The 21,360-nt window shown below is 36.4% G+C and overlaps 1 protein-coding gene across 17 annotated transcripts in view; it reads right to left on the reverse strand.

The window, feature by feature from the left end:
- The window catches only part of CAPRIN2 (caprin family member 2), a 42,473-nt gene that overhangs the window by 5,915 nt on the left and 15,198 nt on the right, over window positions 1–21,360 (reverse strand). For 8 of the 17 annotated variants that reach the window (XM_027541646.1, XM_027541648.1, XM_027541636.1 and 5 more), the window contains exons 5-15: window positions 19,635–19,873; window positions 18,350–18,432; window positions 16,171–16,338; window positions 15,213–15,256; window positions 13,656–14,333; window positions 10,952–11,074; window positions 9,669–9,750; window positions 7,389–7,444; window positions 5,028–5,132; window positions 3,603–3,749; window positions 732–900 (exon numbers count right to left, since the gene is read on the reverse strand). In XM_027541646.1, coding sequence (XP_027397447.1) covers window positions 732–900; window positions 3,603–3,749; window positions 5,028–5,132; window positions 7,389–7,444; window positions 9,669–9,750; window positions 10,952–11,074; window positions 13,656–14,333; window positions 15,213–15,256; window positions 16,171–16,338; window positions 18,350–18,432; window positions 19,635–19,873 — 1,894 coding nt within the window. The remainder of the gene's footprint in view (window positions 1–731; window positions 901–3,602; window positions 3,750–5,027; window positions 5,133–7,388; window positions 7,445–9,668; window positions 9,751–10,951; window positions 11,075–13,655; window positions 14,334–15,212; window positions 15,257–16,170; window positions 16,339–18,349; window positions 18,433–19,634; window positions 19,874–21,360) is intronic. The other 9 variants (XM_027541651.1, XM_027541644.1, XM_027541650.1 and 6 more) reach the window with 4 other exon arrangements.

Consider the following 21,360-nt stretch of genomic DNA (forward strand, 5'->3'; position numbering starts at 1 on the left):
ATCGCCCGTCCTATGTTTTCACAGCACAGGTTTTGAGAAAAGAAGGAGGTATCTGTGGCTACGTCCAGGGATTTACATTCACCACCCCTTGCAATTAACCAAGTACTCAGAATGCTCAATTTCTTTGCTTAGGCTTAAGTTTTAGAAAACCCAACAGGGGTCTGAAATACCAACATTAAAAATCTACAAATGCTTCTTATGATTGGGAAATGACTACAAAGTTGCCTACTCTTTCATGTACCTATTATAATAGCATGAAAGACCAAAAGGGCCTCCCATCTCTAAGCAAAGAGTGGAATAAGCATAATAAGTTAAATATGTATCTTCACATTAATCAATGCTCTATTTCAAGAGAGAAGAAAAGAGAAATGGTCAGATAGCCATCTCTCTGTGATAACACAGAGTTAACAATGATTTCAAAGCCTTCATAAAAGCAGCTGGATAGTGTCTTATGCACCTCTACCACTGCTGATGGTAATCAAAGCAATCAGATTTTTAAAAAGCCTACTCCAAGGTTAAATCAGCCATCTAAGTCCTACCTCTACAAACGTTAAAAGTAACAGGTGAACTTAACTAAAGAAATGACAAGGCATTAAGCATTTCTCAGCACTTGAACAGGAGAAAAGATAATGCTTACTAGTCAGGAAAGAACTGCTCAAATGTCACTACAGACTTGCTTTCCATTTAATTAGCTCTCATCTAAGTCTTCAAAATATACACAAAGATCTTACCAGTGTCTTGAGAAAGGACAGTCTGTTCTACATGTATGGCTGGCAGTTGGCACTGGGGTGGTGTTTGTGTACTTGCTGTAGTAAAACTTTGATTGTAGCCAGGTGAATAAGGGGATTCTTTTATTTCTTGTTCTTTCCGTGGAGGCAGAGGTGCATTAACATTAAATACCTTAAAAGACAGAGTACACTGAGTCACTTGCAAAGTTTCATAGAAAATAATGAGGGATGACATTCGGCAAAACTCTGCAACATTCAAAAACTTCTGTCTGATGAGCAAAGGACTTGAACAGACATTTCTTCAAAGACAATAAATGGCCAATAAGCACATGAAAAGATGCCCAACATCATTAGCCGCTAGACAAAAAAATAAATCAAAACCACAATGAGATACCACTTCATACCCGTTAGGACAACTATTACTTAAACACAAACAAAACAAAAAAACAGAAAATCTAAGTATAACTGAGGGTGGGGTAAAATTACAATCCTCATGCAACGCTGATAGGAACGTCAAGTGGTACAGCCGACTGTAGAGAACAGTATGGTGGTTCTTCAAAGAGCTAAATGTAGAATTAGCGTATGATCCGGCAACTCCCCTTCTAGGCATACACCCAAAGAGCTGAAAGCAGAGATTCAAAGAGAGATGTGCACACCTATGTGCACAGTATTATTCATAAGAGCTAAAAGGTGGAAACAGCCAAGTGTCCATCAGCAGATGAAGGGTAAACAGAATGTGATATATGCATACAATGGAATGTTATTTCACCATAAAAAAGAATGAAATTCTGATCCATGCTACAACAGGGATGGATGAACCTTGAAAATACTATGCTAACTGAAATAAACCAGGTAGAAAAAGGACAAATATCATGAGTCCACTTATATGAGGTACCTAAAAATAGGCAAACTCATAGAGACAAAGTAGAATACAAGTTACCAGGGGCTAGGGAGAAGAAGGGGATAATGAAAAAGTTCTGGAAAAAAACAGTGGTGATGGCTGTACAACACTGTGGATGTACTTAATGCCACAGAATTATACATTTTAAAATGGTTAAAACAGTAAATTTTATGCACATTTTACTACAGTAAAAAAAAAATTCCTATTTGATTTCTGACAGAAGTTAAATCAAGTTCAAAAACTAACTCTCCTGATATTACATTATCATAATGCTGCTTATTGAGAATAAAAACTTCATAGGGGAAGAGGGTACTTTTTCAGAAACCGAGGATGAATGAAAAAAACCTGTAAATTCAGTACTGAATTTCTACCACTTGGCAGGACAGTGATTTGACCAGACTCTGGTCACTGAGTATAATAAAGCACTTTTGTTATTCTTGAGCCCCCTTATCCTGCTCCATTTTTCCTCAATACAGATATGATACAATATATATATATGAGTATTTTTCTCTCTAGCCTTCCCACCTCCATAATAAAGTATAAGCTTCTTAAGCACAAAGACCCATCTATTCTCCATTGTTACAACCCAGGTATTGTTGAACAGTGCCTGGCTTTGTAACTACCTGTTTGTTGAATAAATGAGTAAATGAACAAATAAGAACCAGTCTGTACTACTGAATAGGAACCAAACAGGTAGAGAAGACAGACCGGCATGAGCAAAAGAAGTATTTGTGATAAGAATGTACAGGGCAAGTCCAGGGGACTAGGCTGGCAAGTTATACCAGGCTTCAAAAGTTACTGAGTGTCAGGTAAAGACATTCAATTTCATTTAATAATGGAACAATATTTGCTTTTAATTAGGAATAAGAAAAACTTAATAAAACCAATGTAGCTTGGATTTTTGTTTTTTTACTAAAAAAAAACTGTGTAGGATGGATTGACAGGCATAGAGGGAAAGCAAGGACACTGAGCTTTTTCTAGGTGGCCAAGCAGGAGTAAGAAGATTAGTGAATTCACGTGTCTGAATTCACCAGCCCATCTCCCTGCCTTGTTTCTGCTTCCCACTGCCATTCCACTGGCCTCATCTCACTACTGTCACTCACAAGGACGTGAAGTGGGACATTAAGCACCATCAGGAAGAGTACTTATTGGCTAAGACTTTGCGTTCTTCTAAAGAAGTTTTATATTTATTCTAAGTTTAGAGAATAAATATACAAACTTAGTTGTAATATAATCTTAAGAAGTTTTAAACTACAACTTGTAGAAAGAAAGAAAGTGAACTTGCTCAGTTATGTCCGACTCTTTGCAACCCCATGGACAGTAGCCTGCACCAGGCTCCTCCATCCATGGGACTGTCTAGGCAAGAGTACTGGAGGGGGTTGCCATTTCCTTCTCCAGGGAATCTTCCCGACCCAGGGATTGAACCCAGGTCTCCTGCATTGTAGACAGACGCTTTACCATCTGAGCCACGAGGGAAGTAGATTGTAATTCAAAATACCATACAAGTCTTGAACAATTCTCCAAAACCCAGCATGAGATAAATGAAGATGAAATCAAATGAAAGTTTCAACAATAAGAGAACACACAAGTATGTGTCCTGTATTTCAGGGTATTGATGCCTTGGAATACCAGAACTGTGATATTAGTAATTGTTAGTATTATTAAGCTATTTATAGAAAATTGTTTCCCACTTACATTTCATTTCTTTAATATGGGTGGTCTCAGCTTTGCCTATCACTAATTTTCAGAAGGGTAAATGCCCTGACAAAATATTCATTCAAAATTATTGAGGCTTTGGATTTAACACTCTTCCCTCCACAAACAATATTTCCATTGAACAAACACAAATTCTATCAGTCCAAATAAGAATAATAGAAAAGGCAAACTTTTTCACATAGTACCCAATATTAAAGAAACAGCAGCTTTTTAAATGGAATAATGAACTGCAATCATCATTCATGTTTTATACTCACTGTCTGCATGGCTTGAAAGGGTGCTGTGTTAATGGTTACTGAACTACTACTTGCTGGAGGTGACTGGAAGCCCTGTTCAGAGCCCTTTGACATGGGAGGATTTGGAGAAGCTAGTGAAGACGGTTGCTTGCTTGGGGAAACTGCTGCCTAGGGAGGAGAAATGCAGTATCAGCCAATCACCTGCCATACAACAAGCAGTTAACTTACACTAAACCCCAGGATGGCATAAGTCAGCAAGTCCTATAGGATGACATTTGGACATAGGAATGCAAAAGAATAGCTTTTGCTTACAATTTCAAATCTCAATTGCTGAGCATGCACACTAGTATTTGCTTTGCACAGCTTGCTGACTAAGTGAGAATCTTACTATTAATCAGTCTAAGAGACGAGGGGTTGAACTTTTTATGAGGACCTAGTCCCTTTCAAACCCTGTAATATTTTCTAGTTCAGAATCTAATATTATTCCAAACTTATACAGAAGAATTAGGTTTAAGAAAAACCCTGGGTGAGTTGCTTAGTCAGTGTTAACTTTTTTCTGTTTCAAAGTCTTAGTAGTGGATTCCTTAGTCAGCTGCCTTGAAAAAGAAACCCAAACCTGAGCTAATGTAAATAACTCTTAACTAAGGGAATTAGCAACTCCTTGATACAACAGATTATAAAGCCAAATACTTAAAAGATAGGAAAAAAACAATCCCAATGAGGTAATGAAGCAGACAGGTGTGACTCATTAGGTAGCGAACACTTAATTTAAATTTAGACCAAATCAACATCATAAAAACTATTTTCTTATATAATGAATACATATTCTTATATAATAGTTAACCAAGAAATAATAAAACCTGAGTTGCTAAATTAATTTTAAAAATCTACCTATCATGCTATATCTATCTCAAGGATTTGCTCAAACATAGTAAAAACTATCAAAAGCACAAACATAATACTGTCAAAATGCTTTGACAAAATTAGCCGAAAAGAGAATGGAACTCACTCTGACTGAGTCAGTGCTAATATTAACACTATAAAGTTATTGAGTCTTCAGTTATATGTATAAAAGATTTTTCTCCTAAGGAGTCCTTCAATATAAATATAATGAGAAACTTGAACTAATCGTTAATCCTACCCCTACCTAGAAATTTTCATTCTTCTGACATTAGCATTTCAGATATAATTTATTGTACCTGAAAAGGCAATACACTTGCCTTTTCAGTCTATTTAATACACTATTACGTCTATTTATATGGTAAAGTCACAATAAAGTTAAAGTTACCTGTGTAAGTTCCAGGACTACAACATCAATAAAAAGCAAACATTAGTAAAGTATAAATGTTCAGTCATTAAGTTGATCATGCCTGTAATTCACATGTTAAGCTGGTTCTGCTATTCTTTAAGTCAGAAATGAAATTAAGACAATTGGTCTCTTATTACCTCAGGAGTCTCTGAGGTCATAAACTCTGTTTCAGATCCTGAAGAAGCCTGATCAGTAGTAACCAAGCAAGCATTTGAGCTACAAGTAACTGGAGAAGAAGCAGCCTAGACACAGGAAGATATAAAAAATTGTAAAAGGCACAATTTGTTCACTTTATATTACATGGGCCCTGACCTTCCCAACACATTACTCTCACTGAACACTCAGCAGTGCCAATTGCTATGCTTAACACTTTAATACATATTAATATATTTACTCCTAACAATAACCCTGTGCAATAGGTACAACTATTCCCATTTTATTCATAATCAGGCAGAAGCAAAGAAAGTTAAATAATTTACCCAAGATCATTCTAAAATTAAGGGGTAGAGCTGAGATTCAAATCCAAGCAGCCAGCTACACTGCCTTTCCAGGCCTAGTCACCAAAGCTACACATCTAATCCCATCCTCATTTATCAAGATTCTTGGCCCTGGAAATCTGGGGCCAGATTTTCCATCAGGCACTCAACAGCAAGCTCCCTGGGCAAAGAGCCCAGGGTACATTAACGCTCTGAGCATGGGTCTGCCAGAATCATGACAACTATCTTTTACTCTAAGTGCTCTCAGTGTCTTAAAGGAGTAGGAAGAAGTATAAATAAAAAGGATAAACTCTATATAAATCACAATGGCACCAATATCCCAACAAAAATTAAAGCTAATATGTATAAAATAAAAATTGGGAGAAGGCATATAGGAACTAAGTCTGACAACTGTAACCAATAAAAAAAAAACTATGAAAGCAGCTAGGAAGGAATTCTATGGCATAACAGGTATTGGAATATAACAGAAATCCATAAAATTCTAGCAATCACAAGGTCCGAAGTGTCAGTGAATCCACTCCTTTTATCTAAATGCTTCAATTCAGTTCTCAGAAGCCCAAGTAATACATGGGTTACCCAATGCTAACAGAGCAGTTATGTTTCAGTCATCTTCTCCAAGAGTTCATCATGATATGCTGCTGCTTCTTGGGAAGGAGATGGGGACCAGGTTTAAAAAGTCTCATGGAAAAGGGCTTATGAAAAAAATTTTGAAATCCTTTAGAGCATTTTATATATTTAAATAGGTATAATTTAGATCTGACCAAACTATTATAAAACAGGAGTGTTTTAAACCTAGGCCTTGCTTCTGGCCTCCTCTTTAAAACAATGAGACAACCACCCAAAATAAATGCTATTGGCTGTTGTGGCAACACAACTAAGTTAACTGCCAAAAAATTCACAGATACTAAGTTAAGGCAATTTGGCACACCTCATAGTTAAGCTTTAAGAGACTTTGAATTTTAGTTAAGAGGTTAACAAAGAAGATAAGCATTCTTTACATTAGTATTTATTGAGAAGTTAAGGCAGTTTTTGCTTCCAAGTTATTGCTCTTTAAGTAGACCAGCTAGAGTTCGTTTTAAGTATTTCTGAGTAAGCATGATGATGGAGGCCAGTGGTTCCAAAAAATCAACGTGCAGATTCACCCAAGGAGCAGACTAAAAACATAGATGAACAGACAACACCCCTGGAAATGCCAACCTTACAGGTCTAAGGTGGTAACTAACAATATAGTCCTCTCTCAGTTATCCACAGGGACTGGTTCCAGGACTCGCTGTGCTACCAAAATTGAGAGATGCTCAGACCCTACAGTCGACCCTCCATACCTGTGGTCCCGCACCTTCAGATTAAACCAACCTCAGATATGTAGTATTGTATGGACTTAGTGGGAGAAAAAAACACATATAAGAGGACCTGAGCAGGTCAAACTTATATTGTTCAAGGGTCAGCTATATGTATTTTTATTAAAGTGACCAAATGATTCTGATGCAGCCACCCCAGAGGCATGCCTGTGAGAACAATTAGACTAGACTACTGGTTTATCAAAAAAAAAAAAAAAATCTTAACTTATTGACTGAAAGCCTCATACAGAATCTAATAGTTAGAACAGGTAACGTGGAATTCTTTAGCTAAAGCAGGGAGTGGGGTGAGGGACTAACCATGAATTAAGAAAAATTCATTTCTTTCTTTAGACTCTTTACTATGCCAATATACTAAGTAACTTAGGTAGCTTAAACAGCAAAGTAAGATTTCCAGAGTACCTCTGAATTCTTCAGGCTTGCTCTTTCCTTACTAAAATTTCCTTCTTTGTTGTAACAGATGACTTGCCCATGTTCATTAGGGAATTTTTTGAGGACCAATTTTACTTGATCTAAAAAACTAGATATCCTTAAAACATTTTCAATAATTTAGTTAGGAATATTAGAATCAGTGAGTCTGACCGTTCATACCAACGCAAGACTTTCTCCTGGAAAAGTAAATGAAAGATGAATCTGGAGAAGTTACCTGTAATGGCTCTTGAAGAAAATCACTTTGATTGGATAGATTCTGTTCTGTAGATGCTGTAGAGAGTGAAATCAACAGTAAACTACTGAGGGAAGAGAAAACTTTATGCATTAAAAACTGGATAGAAACTAAAGTTTATATTTTATAAAACCAAGCAGTAGCTAGAAGAACTGGGTCTCAAGTCCCTTCTATTAGAGCTTTAAAAAGTTAGAGAGGATTATAGAGAAAAAGCATCCTAGTTCCATTTGTGGTATTTAATAATGTTTTATGGTTAAATGGACAAAAGCAGCATTTCAAGTCTTCTAAAAGAAAAGAACTGTGACTTTTTAAAAACCAGTGCTGTAATCTGGAAGATAAAATCTGAGCTATCATGAGCAGTAATTAGCTGATACACTATGAATTACAAGTTTCAAAATAAGTCCTTGCGGCGGTCATCTGTCTCTTCATTTTTTTTCTCTTTGATCATGTAAATTAAACATACTTTTCAATTACATAGTTTCAGTTTGATTTGTTCTTGTTAATGTCTATCACTTTTATTGATTACTCTCTCTTCCTTCTCCTTACCCGACCCAGGAATTACAGCACCAGTCTTCTGGTTGGTGTATACTGCTTACTATAGCTGAACTATGGCTTTGATCATGTCATTCCACTCCTAAGATAAACTAATGCAGAACAAAAAGCCTGAAGTCTGAAGTGTCAGACCAGATTCAGATTAACCAGTGTTGGTGCAGTGTTAATCAGTTCGGTCAGTTTAGTTCAGTCACTCAGTTGTGTCCGACTCTTTGCAACCCCATGGACTACAGCACACCAGGCCTCCCTGTTCATCATCAACTCCCGGAGTTTACTCAAACTCATATCCACTAAGTTGGTGATGCCATCCAACCATCTCATCCTCTGTTGTCCCCTTCTCCTCCCACCTTCAATCTTTCCCAGCAAAAGGGTCTTTTCCAATGAGTCAGTTCTTCACATCATGTGGCCAAAGTATTGAAGTTTCAGCTTCAATACCAGTCCTTTCAATGAATATTCAGGACTGATTTCCTCTGGATGGACTGGTTGGATCTCCTTGAAGTCCAAGGGACTCTCAAGAGTCTTTTCCAAAACCACAGTTCAAAAGCATCAATTCTTCTGCGCTCAGCTTTCTTTATAGTCCAACTCTCACATCCATACATGACTACTGGAAAAACCATAGCCTTGACTAGATGGACCTCTGTGGGTAAAGTAATGTCTCTGCTTTTTAATATGCTGTTTTGCTTGGTCATAACTTTTCTTCCAAGGAGTAAGCGTCTTTTAATTTCATGGCTGCAGTCACTATCTGCGATATTGGAGCCCCAAAAAACAATGTCTGTCACTGTTACCATTGTTTCCCCATCTATTTGCCATGAAGTGATGGGACCAGATGCCATGATCTAATTTTCCAGAAAGCTGAGCTTTAAGCCAACTTTTTCACTCTCCATTTTCACTTTCATCAAGAGGCTCTTTAGTTCTTCTTAGCTTTCTGCCATAATGGTGGTGTCATCAGCATATCTGAGGTAACTGACATTTCTCCCAGCAATATTGATTCCAACCTGTGCTTCATCCAGCCCAGTGTTTCTCATGATGTACTCTGCATATAAGTTAAATAAGCAGGGTGACAATATACAGCCTTGACATACTACTTTTCCTATTTGGAACCAGTCTGTTGTTCCATGTCCAGTTCTAACTGTTGCTTCCTGACCTGCATACAGATTTCTCAAGAGGCAGGTCAGGTGGTCTGGTATTCCCATCTCTAAGAATTTTCCACAGTTTGTGGTGATCCACACAGTCAAAGGCTTTGGCATAGTCAATAAAGCAGAAATAGATGTTTTTCTGGAACTCTCTTGCTTTTTCAGTGATCCAGTGGATGTTGGCAATTTGATCTCTGGTTCCTCTGCCTTTTCTAAATCCAGCTTGAACATCTGGAAGTTCACAGTTCACGTACTGTTGAAACCTGGCTTGGAGAATTTTGAGCATTACTTTACTAGTGTGAGAGATGAGTGCAATTGTGTGGTAGTTTGAGCATTCTTTGGCATTGCCTTTCTTTGGGATTAGAATGAAAACTGACCTTTTCCAGTCCTGTGTTCATCAGTGTTAAGCACTGCACTAAATACCACTGATTTAATTTCACTCACAGGATGCAAAAGCCTCAACACTAGATGTACAGAGTTGAAAGGAGTCAAGCAAGTCAAGAGAAAAATTATTTATAAAAGAAACAATTGGAACAAACAGCTGTAGGTATAACAAGTCTTAAGAATGAGGACATACCTACTGGGCTACCTGGAGTAGCTGAAGGCGGCTGTGACGATGGAATTGCACTTGAAGGTTTGTCAAAATCCAGAATAGATTCCTAAAGATAAGATTTTAAATAATGAGTGGAAACAAAGACCACCGTTTGTTGGTAAACCTATTACCATTAAATTATTTATGATGTTGTCATAAACCTCTGCTTATTAGCTATACGAATTTATCTAATAACTATCTAAGATGTTAATAACTTAAGTCTTTTAGGAGAAGAAATTAAAAGTAAATCTAAAGTAACTGTCAAACCTTAAGACTATCAAGTATTAAAATTCTAATAGTAATTCTAAGGCCAAGTTAGGAAAACTCCTCACTTTAAGGTTTAAACATAAACATTAATCCTAGCATAGACTGAGCCCTCATTTTTATCATAACCAATGAGAAGTTCTAATTATTTTATTTCAACCACTAAACTAACTCATGCTCTTAGACACTTTCATGACAACAAGCCATTCTCTTCTCCCATATGCCTAACTTGGTTATCCCAGAAATATTTCCAACATTTTGAGTACTTAACTTACACACTTGTAGTGATCATTTTAGGTTCTTTATTTATCATCAAATAATCTGAAGAAGTAAGCAATTCCCTCACTTAATAAAAAAGTAGAAGGTTAAAAAAAAAAAGTAGAAGGTTGGGAGTTTGTTAGATTATATAGCTGGTAATTGGCAGAAGTGGATTTAAATGCAGGTCTAACTCCAAAGCAAGATCTTTTTACTATTAACACACAAAAATCTCTATTTGCCTACTTCCTAGCTCAATAATATCACAATATTTTGAAATTCTGCATGTGTTTGTATAACACAATTTTACATTTAACTACTGACTTAACTCATACAAATGAAATATAAACTCTTTGAGGACAATAAATGTCATGATTATTTACACACAATGGCATCTATCAAATACCAAGCATAGTACAGGTTCTCCCAGTCTGAGTAGAAACTACTAATGAGCTATAGCAGCAATATCATTTGAGCACTTTAAGCTTCTTACATGTTTAATTCATTTCATTACTCACAACAAACAGGAACAGGAACTATTATCCTCATTTTTTTTTTTCAAAAAAGAAACTGAGGCAGAAAGTTAAGTAACTTGCCTAAACTCTCAGAGTGAGCAAGTGGCAGAGCTGAGATGTGTACTCATTCTGAACACCAGAATATATGCTCTTAACGACTTCATTTAATGCTTCAGACCAGAAGCTAGTAGCCCCATAACTAGCATTTAAGATTCACTTAATAATGACTCATACTTGCATAAAGTTACAAGTTCCTTGAATCTGGGTCATCAGATCCTGCAGTTTTTCTTTCCTCAATACTGGATCCTTTGGAAGGGTAGAGGAAGAACCTACAGGCTGATGCATAGGCTTAGGCACCTACAAGATAAACCCATAATGTGTAAGAGTGAAGTTCAAATTCAACAGCTTGATTCAGGAAACTTAGCTTATCACTGCATCTTAATGTAATCAAAACACATAGCAGTGTTCACTTATAGGTTTATCTCAGGTAAAGAATTTCCACATAAATGCCTCTTCTAAGTAATTTAAACAAACTTTAAATGTTTCCCCCTTCAGTACAACTTTAATGGGAACTGTTGCTAACCATCATCTTTTTAAAAGGAAGGCCAATAACTTCCTTGATAAAAAGTTCTTTCATTGTGGACATCGGTTACCTTATGTCCTCCACAAGATGCCACTGCCTACAATATAAAACACCTCAATGACGTTTTTCCAAGGAAAAAAGTTACTATCACATTAATTATATATCCCATTTTTAATATATATCTGATTTCAGAAACATTAAGGTATAAAAATGTATACACATATATCCTAGAGTTTAGGAAATACATTGTTATATTTTGTTATAAAGTAAGTATACTTTGGCGGGGCTACTGATGTTTAGAATGTGGTCCCCCTCCAGCTAAATTTCTTAAGATTGCTGAAACAGACCTCATGTTTATGGTTATTTCTTACAGGTATCAGCAAACCGATCCCTACCAGCTCCTCCTCTCCACCTTCTAATTCACTAAGAAATCACACAGCTAAGCTACATCAACAACGTCATAAAATAATAGTTAATAGACCCTAAGGAAATATACGAAAGGCTCTTTTAGGAGAAAAGTATGAACTTTGGTGATTTATTTCATGTATCTAGTCTTTTGTCTTTGAACTCTTTTTTGCCCTTGACTGTACTTAGTCATATTAAATAAAGACAGTGGAGATTGCAATACAGATAGAGGCACGCACTCACTGAGAGACCCTGTAACTTCAATATGACGATGTCTGTGCCATAAGGTACAATAAATGAGTTCTGACCTTTACAATTAAACACTCTTGATTTTAAATACTATTCAACAAACAGCAGAGTATCAATATTTCCTATGGTCAAGGCTCAGCACTGTTATACCTGCTGGAATTTTTAACTGTGTTTTTTGAGCAACTTTATTGAAGTATTAAATTTGGTTTATAAATTTCCCAAAATATTGATCGCTATCCTGTTAAAATTACTGTCATATCATATCTGGTTAGTGAAATAAGGCTATCAATCTTCTGCAGGGTCAGGATGAAGCTAAAATTACATTACCACTTCAAGAGGAAGAAAGGAAAATAAAAGGAGACAAATATGTCTAAAATTCTCTTCCCAAAAGGTAGAATTGAGGCAGGCATAATTTATAAAATGCAGTGATCTGAATTCCCTAAACAAAATGTTTTCTGCCCCCTCACTTTTTAAGTGAAGTATAGTTGATTTATGATATACAGTATCATGTTAGTTTCAGGTGTACACCACAGTGATTCCGTTTTTTATACATGTATGTGTGTGCATTCTTTTTCAGAGTCTTTTCCTTTATAGGTTATTAAAAACTATTGAGTACAGTTCCCTGTGCAACATACAAAAATAATCTTCAAACTGTTAAAGGACCAAAGATATATGGTCCTCAATACATCTGGGTTCGATCCCTAGGTTAGGAAGATCCCCTGGAGAAGGAAATTGTAATCCACTCCAGCATTCTTGCCTTGGGAAACCCCATGGACAGAGGAGCCTATTGGGCTAGTCCATGGGGTTGCGAGGAGTCGGACATGACTGAGCAACTAACACTTTCACTTCTGGCTAAAATGTCATGGAAGTTCAGGAACACTACGAGATGGACATGGAGAACACTGGGAGGGTAGTGAGTTCACACTTCTTAGCAAACAAGGTGATAACAAGTCTTCAACAAGTCTGCACTGAAATAGTGGTAAATAACTTCTAATAAAAGACAAGACTAACTAGCACTGTATCTAAGGATTATTCTAAGCCTTATATTACTGGCATGAGTTATTTATTATTAACAGAATGAGGCCTCATATTTGAACCAAATCTCATACTCCAAAACTTAATTATAGAATGGTAAATACCTATACTTTTCATCTGCAGAAAATTTTTATTTTGAAACAGAAACAGACAACTAATCCAGCTCCCTCCCCAAGCACTAATCTTCAGAAACAGAACATGAAAGATTCCTGTTTCTTCTCCTGTCCATTTGTTCCTTATTCAAAGAGGACAAGCTAATTGAATGACTATAAGTCAGTGAAAGAGAAGGAAGAGAATACAGAAAAATGTAACTTGCATCAGAAAAAGGTCTCCCACCTTTTGATATGCATTTACATATCTCACTTCACATTATAGTCTTCTCTGAACTATCATTATTTTGATGTCATATCATGTCATTAAAATTTGAGCATTAAAACATTATTTTCTAATTGTAGAAATTTCACTTCAGGTTAAGCACAAAAGACAGACTAAGTGCTTCGATTTTCTAGGAAAAACAAACTATGCATTAAAGGGTTAAGTGAAATACTTTATATATTAATATGGGTTTTACTGATTTTTTTCTAATGAGAAATTTTAAATTATCAGTATCACAAATCTCTATTTATGCCTACAATGACAGGAACAGACTGATACAAATCAACTCACATCTTTGGGTTCTGTATTAAACTTCCTGGGAAGGAGCTGGTCATTTGGTATGAGGCTTGCTGCAGCTACTCCCCAGGACTTTGGAGAAATCTGTGATTGTGGTGTTAAAGGATGTTTCTGACTCTCAACATTGTTTTCCCAGGATTTTGGAGTCTCTGGATGTCTTGAATCCTGTTCTTCACACGTGGGAGAGGTCCATGACTTGGTGATGTCCTGGTCACTCTGCACAGATGGTGTCCAAGACTTTGGCGTTTGCTTCTTTGGCTCCTGTTCTTTCTGTGGCTGAACTGGCCAAGGCTTCAGTGTTTCCTGCTTCTTCTGTTCCTCTTGAATGTATCCTGGTTTGGATTTGGAAGCTTCCTGCTTCCACTGGCCAGGAGTTGGTTTGGTTTTGGAGACATCCTGCTTCTTCTGCTCTTCCTGCAGAGTGGACCTGAGTTTTGGCATCTCTTGTTTCCTCTGTTCTAAGGAAACTGCAGGCTTTGATACCTCCTGGTGCTTTACAGAAGACTCCCAGGACTTGAAGGTTTCCTGTTTCTTCTCCTGCCCATCTGGTTCAGTAAGCATATCCCAACATTTAGGGAGATTTGGTTTTCTAGCATAATCTGCTTCCCAAGATTGCTCTTCATCTTGTTTACTTGAATAATCTACTTCTGTCATGTAGCGTCTGTTAAGAAACTAAACCAGAGGGAAAACGTGTTCAAGTCAGTCTGTAGACCTTGGGGGCAGTACTAAACTCCTATGTCCACTGGTCTAAACCACTGTGCTAACAGGAAATTTCTGTCCTTAACCTCCTTGAAGAGAGTCTCCTCCTTTTTGGTCCATTCCTTTCCCCTCAATTAACAGAAAGACAAACTTCAAAAGTAGCGATCTACATTTGACTCACCTCAGACTGGTAAGCAGTGCACATCTTGGTGCCACATTTGCTTGACTCAGGCTCTCTTACCAAGGTTATTCTGCCTCTGCCGCCTTTGGGACCACCTGACTCCCTCAAATGTTAAGGCAGAGGATAGTTCAACTACACAAAGTTATTCTCTTTATTCTGAAGCCTTATGTTCCCTGAATTACCAACCTTTTCTTTATTCCCATTATGTATCAATCATACTGTAATTCTGCTTCTTCCATTATTTTCAGCCTCCATGAATTAAAATGTCACTTCAGAAAGAGAACAAATACCCTCTTCTGTTACCAATATGAGTAAATTTTGGCAAGAGCAAAATCCTACTCATCTTTAAATTCCAGTACAGGAGCCAAAAACAGCAACAGCTAACACTTGCAGCTTGTATGCCAGGCCAAAGTGTAAGTAACTTAGAATTTAAGTGAACTCCTTCAAACCTCACAGTAACTATGTAAGGCAGGCATTATCATTATCCCCATTTTGTGCAGGAGAATAACAGACACAGCTGAGCTAGGTAGCTCGCCCAAAGTCGCTAATAAGCGGCAAGGCCAGGATTCAAGCTTATGCAGTCTAGATCCAGAGCCTCAGTTTTTAACCACAACACTATCCGAAAGTCTCAAAACCCGAAGTTGACTGAAAACCGCCTTTTAGTACTTTACCTCTTGTGGTTGTATCTCTGGTTGTGCCAGTTCCATAAGAGACTCTGAGAAAATAAAAGAAATATTAAATAAATACCAGGTAAACCGTAAGTTTTTAGACTGATTACACTATAATTCATTTAAGAAACAATTTTCAGAAGGGTAATAGAAAAAGGATGGTGCAATTAAGTATATTTATGGAAGAAGTAATTCTCACTATTGGGTGTTGGTCAAAAGCATGTGGGCTGAGGCTAGTTGGAGCTAGTTGCTCTCCTTACTCAAGACAGTTTTCTGAATTCAAGCTGCAGTTACAAACTGATTTCTGACTGAATAGGACTATCTCCCCTTACCCACAAACACCAGCTTCTTTTAAGACAGAGTTATAGCTCTGGTGTCATGGGGTATAAATGAGAAACACTTGAATCTTGCTAGTGGCTACCAGAAAGCTGCTTGGACTACCTCCTTAGAAGTAATATTTCTTTCCAGCCTCAACAATCATTAGTAAACGTGTTACTTACTTAAAGTATTTCTTCTCCAAGAAAAGTAGAATTTTGAAAAATATTTCTTTAACTGATTTTGGCATTTTTTTCCTTTGATCAGTATGTTAACCTTAGATTATTTATATTCTTGGCCTACAGTAGAGTATTGAACTCTACTATAACTTACACTTTAACAGTTTTAAATAGAATGATCCTAATAGTTTAACGAAGAGATTCCTTCAAATTCCATAAATGCCTCATTTTAACAGTATACTCTCTTGTACCAAAGTATACCCTAAAGTTTCTATTGAGATTCACTCTGCCAATCATGGTAGTAAAGCCTAGACATGTTTCCTAAACCTAGGCTTATCCTGGGACTAGTAAAGATTTCTATGCAGGCAGAAAATAAAATTAAAGCAATCATTTTACAATGACTTGACTCATTTGGTTAAGTGTTAAAAATGCAACCACTATAAAGAATTTCAGAGATCACAACAAACCTGACTCTTTAACAGATTCAGTCTTCAATAATTGTTTTTTCTTCTCCGATTTTATTAGCATTTCTTCCTCCAATGATACCTCTTTTTCCTTAGCATGTTTTGGAACTGGGATACTTTCAAAATAGCCTGAGTTCAGCAATTTAGAGAGTAGATCTTTCATGTGTTTGTCTAACAAAAAGTGACTAAGAGTTAGTTATCACATAGCTGAACAGTTCATGGAAAATTATGTGAAATAGAAATCTTAACGTAGCTTTATCCTGGCTGTATGTCGTTATAACATTGCACACCGGGGATACTTACGGACTGGCCGCGCTACAAAAAGGGAATACGTAGTCCATCACTACCTCACACTGAAGGAATACACATTTTAAGTCAGAATCCCAAAGTTTAGCAAGCCATTTAAGTTTCTCTGGACCTCCATTTCCACCATTTGGAAAATGACTAAAAATCAGAGATTCCAATTGAAGACTCTAGTGTGTCATAAAAAGCACATATTTATTCCCTGAGCTGGGAGAAAATAGAATTTTCCCATCCACCCCTAAGACATCACAATAAGCAATTACTCTACCTTCCCCAAGTAACTATGGCTTTGGAGAAGTAAAATAACACAGTTCCTCAAATATAATCTTTAGAAAAACCTATCTTGGACAATCTCTAAAGAATGTTTAAAGTACAAAATTCCATGATTAAGATTTCACTCTTGAATTATGCTGTATTTCACTCCTACCACATCACCATTTGATAATCAAGAAAAACCTTAAAATGACATTAAAGATCATAAACAGATCTAAAATCTATTTCACTTTTGATAGCCACTAAAAACATAATTCCCAAATAAAGCAGAGTTCTCAAACTTGATTTGGGTCTACTATTCTTTTCAGAGGAATACTATGACACAGATTACCTTTCTTTTAAAATCAACTTTGAGGTAAAATTTACAAGAAACAAAATTCCCATTTTAAGTGTACAGTTTTAGCAGGTATGTAATAGTCATGTTACTTCCACCATAACCACAATATAGACTATTTTAATCAACTCAAAAAGTTCCCTTACTTCCCTTTTATAAACAATCTCTTCCCCCTACTCCCTAACAACCACTGACCCGCTATCATTCACATTATGTCTTTTCTAGAATTTCATATAAATGAAATCATACATTATGCATTCATTTTTTATCTGGCTTCTTTCATTCAGCATAATTTATTTTGAGATTCACACATGCTGCTACAGTATCAATAATTCATTCCTTTTTTACTGCTGAAATGATTTCACTGTATGGATATATCACATTTTGTTTATTAATTATCAGCTGATGTACATCTGGACTGGGTTCAATTTGGGACTGTTCTGAATAAGCTGGTATGAACATTCGTGTACAAGTACTTAAAGGGATGTATGTTTTCAATTCTCTTGGGTACTAGAAGTGTAACTGCTTGGTGATATAGTAAGTATACACAATTTTATAAAAAAAACTGACAAACTAGTTTCCAAAGTATTTGTATCACTTTGAATTCTAACCAAGCAATAAATACCTGTGATTTAAATTTGAAAGGACTTAAGAAATTGAGAGTTATTCATACTCAAATATTTTTTAAAAGGAAATAACAAAAATGTTTACCAGCTTCCAGTGAGTTTTCATTATCTTAAACTAGCACACAAAATTATGTACTTCAAGTCCAGACATTTGTACTTGGTCATCTGGTCAAAGCCTACTTACAAAGCCAAAAGGACTCTTTCTCTCCAGATCAATTCCAGATCGGTAGACAACAATGTTTCCATAGACTATGGAGCCAAACCATTCCTATTTTTTTAAGCAGGTCTGGTAAATAAACTTTGATATTAACAATGTGTGGATTTAAGTTTCCTGAACAGAATGGGTACTACCACGCAGAACAGAGAACTGAATCCCAAAATGGTCAAGCACTAGTCTATAGCTCTGTTCCCAAATCATAGTGAATTGCCACTCAAAACTCACCACAGGTTCCATTTTAGTGAGTACAATTAAACAAGAGCTGCTTCTAACAGAACAAAACAAAGCTATCATTCTGCCAATGAATCCAGTATTGTCAGACATGTAAGTTCTGATGGACTGACACAGTTTTGGCCCTTGATATCATACTAAACTCCTAGACATAAAGTTTAGTATTTATTGCATAAGCCCAGAGTAGAGAAAACTCACATGTTGTTCCTACCACTGCTTTCTCACTACCTTCCAAAAGGTCCCAAAAGTACAAGGATGACTGCTCCATCTGGTCTTCAACGCTGACGAGGAAAAGCAGCAGCAGAAAAAGTGGTTTTAGAGGCACATGGAGCAGACCAATTTATACAATATAACCCATCAACAATTAAGACATTCAGTGTTCATTTTGTGTTTTTCTACTCTCTGGAAATAAAAAATTGAAATTTTATAAAAGATGACTAAATGCCCATTTATGGACTTCATATATATAAGCATTTTTCCTTAAAACAACTAAAATAAAGATTTTACCAAATACAGCTATTAAGGAATAGACTCAAAAAGAGTTTAAAGCAATCAATATGGTATCATTCATTACCAAGTATACATCCTAGATAAAAGAACAGTGGATTGGAAATATTAAGAGCTACATCAGACTTTAAAGAGAGCGGCTCATTTTTCAAATTAGGTTTCACTTACATTTCAAATATTAAAGTAAGCTTTATTCCCTGGATCTATCAAAGTGAAGCATTAGAAGGAAGCAACCAAATAGACGATGATGGTGGAGTAGATTATCAGGTAGGAATAAGTAAATAAATAAATATATGGCTATATATAGGTAATTAAAGAGTTTTATAAGGTTTCTTCCTGAACTGATAGGGTAATTTCTAGTAACAGTTGAAACTAACTCTGCTTTTGCATGGCTAACAAACACAGCATTGAAACGACCTGAATCTAACAAATCAAAAGCACAGAGCTCTGCTCAATAGCTGATTTACTCCATATTCCATTTAAGCAAAAACAGCAAATAGATAGCTGTAGAAGAAAAAAATTGAGATGCCTCAATTTGCTGGGGTTTTATTTTAAATTATTAAATGTATTCCTCAGTATTTATTCACAGCAAAAGAAGAACACTAAATAATTCTAACTTTGACAGCTGAGTGATACGGATCAAGTTAAATTTCATTTACCTCCAATTAGGTACAGTAGTAAGGAGGCAAAGACTCTCAGTCATACAACAGTCTGACATAATTACAAAAAAATGTTTAAGAGTATACTAATTAGTATTATGGTTAATACCAGTATAAGGCTAAACTATCAGACATTTTAAAGATCAGTGTTACAATAAAGAAGCAGGTTAATGATACCATTCAAATTCACTTTCCTACTAGATAGTCTATCAACCTTGTGAGAGCCTGGACAGCCAATGTTTCCAATGCTGAATATATACACTGAAAAGCTGAAGTGTCATGTGTCTTATTTTAGGAAAACATTTTTATTAACTTACCTCAGACTTTCATTTCTTTCAGGACAGGTCAGTTTTGAAAATTTAATGAGGTAGTCAAGTTCTTTTAAAGGCAAATACACTGCACCATTCAAGCCCCCTTTGAAGTCTTTCTGGACATGTTCCTGCATCAAGTTCTGTAATACATACTGAACTTGAAGTATAGTGCGAAGCTTTTTCTTTTCAGCCTCAAGTTTTAGCATGTGCTCCCTTCTCTGGGCTTTCTTCTGCGCTTTAAGTAGCTGTTAAAACAAATGTTAATTCAAGTGAGCAACTCTCCACAATCCATATTAGCAATCTATAGTCTGTGCTGTGTGTGTGCTGCTCAGTCGCTTCAGTCATGTCCAGCCCTTTGCTACCCACGGACTGTGGCCCACAAGACTCCTCAGTCCGTGGGATTTTCCCAGGAAGACTACAGTGGGCTGCCATTTCCTACTCCAGTGAATCTTCCTGACCCAGGGATTGAACCCACATCTCTTGCGTCTCCTGCATTGGCAGGTGGATTCTTTACCTCTGTGCTACCTGCAAAGCCTTCCATTAGTCTACAGAAGTCTAATCCCGAAGAGGTGGGACTGGATGATAAATCTCTAACACTGACTGTGAAACTGACAAGATCACCGGGTACTAAGCTGGTTTGTCAGTGGTGCAATAGAGCTGAGGAAGTCCAAATATGTGACTCCCAACTCCAGGCTGAATCCAGTACCTCTATTATCACCATGAGAAGCAAAATATCTATCATTAATGTCCATTTAATCCCAAGGTTTTACTTGTCCATATCATGTATACCAAGCCTTTTTAGGCTAAGTATTTTAAGAAAATGCTTCAGTTTAATTTGGGGGTTATTTTTTTTTATCTCATTTTCCAGGGGAAGTATATTTAAACTAAAGTGGCTAATTTTCAACCAACCAAAAATGACTGGCTAAAACATGAGGAATTGAAAACCAAACAGAAATAAAATGTCTTACAAATGCCAGAAAAACAGCCACAGCACATAGGGATTTTTTAAGCAAAATTGAGAGATATTTTCAAATGTTGTCAGTCTGGATAGAGCTGTATCTTCCAATATTTAGTTGACAAAATACATATGGAAAATTAGCAGAATGTAAGTTTTCCCTCAAATGAATATGTGTGTATGTATAGTCTGAGTAGCTTAGAGTTTACTCGAAAGGTCACAACTATAATACTTTAAAGTCTGACATAATATGTGGGTCCCAAAAGTGACTGCTCATTTATAAAATACCAATAATAAAAAGTACCATCTATTTCCTCTGAGAAACCTCAACAGTTTTTTCTCCCCATAACTGTTTTTCTGTCTGTAATGTTTCCATCATACTGGATATTCTCCAAGGTATGAAAATTAAGGGAACAGAAAAAAAAAATCCTTTCGATTTTTCCTATAAATTAATTAAAGTACTTTGATTCTGCATCAATATTCAAAACTCTACAAAAAAGATGTTCATAAATCCTAATCAACTAAGATGGTGGTAAAGAAAAAAACCCTCAGGAAAAAGATTCATTATGGCATTATTAATTCCTTTCTACAGGGTATGAACGCCAACTATGACTTGCAGTACTACCAGGGATAAGAGACAATGTTATGCTATGCTATGCTAAGTCACTTCAGTCGTGTCCGACTCTGTGTGACCCCACAGACGGTAGCCTACCAGGCTCCCCCGTCCCTGGGATTCTCCAGGCAAGAACACTGGAGTGGGTTGCCATTTCCTTCTCC

The sequence above is a fragment of the Bos indicus x Bos taurus genome, chromosome 5 (assembly GCF_003369695.1).
Source record: "Bos indicus x Bos taurus breed Angus x Brahman F1 hybrid chromosome 5, Bos_hybrid_MaternalHap_v2.0, whole genome shotgun sequence".
NCBI classification, from domain to species: domain Eukaryota; kingdom Metazoa; phylum Chordata; class Mammalia; order Artiodactyla; family Bovidae; genus Bos; species Bos indicus x Bos taurus.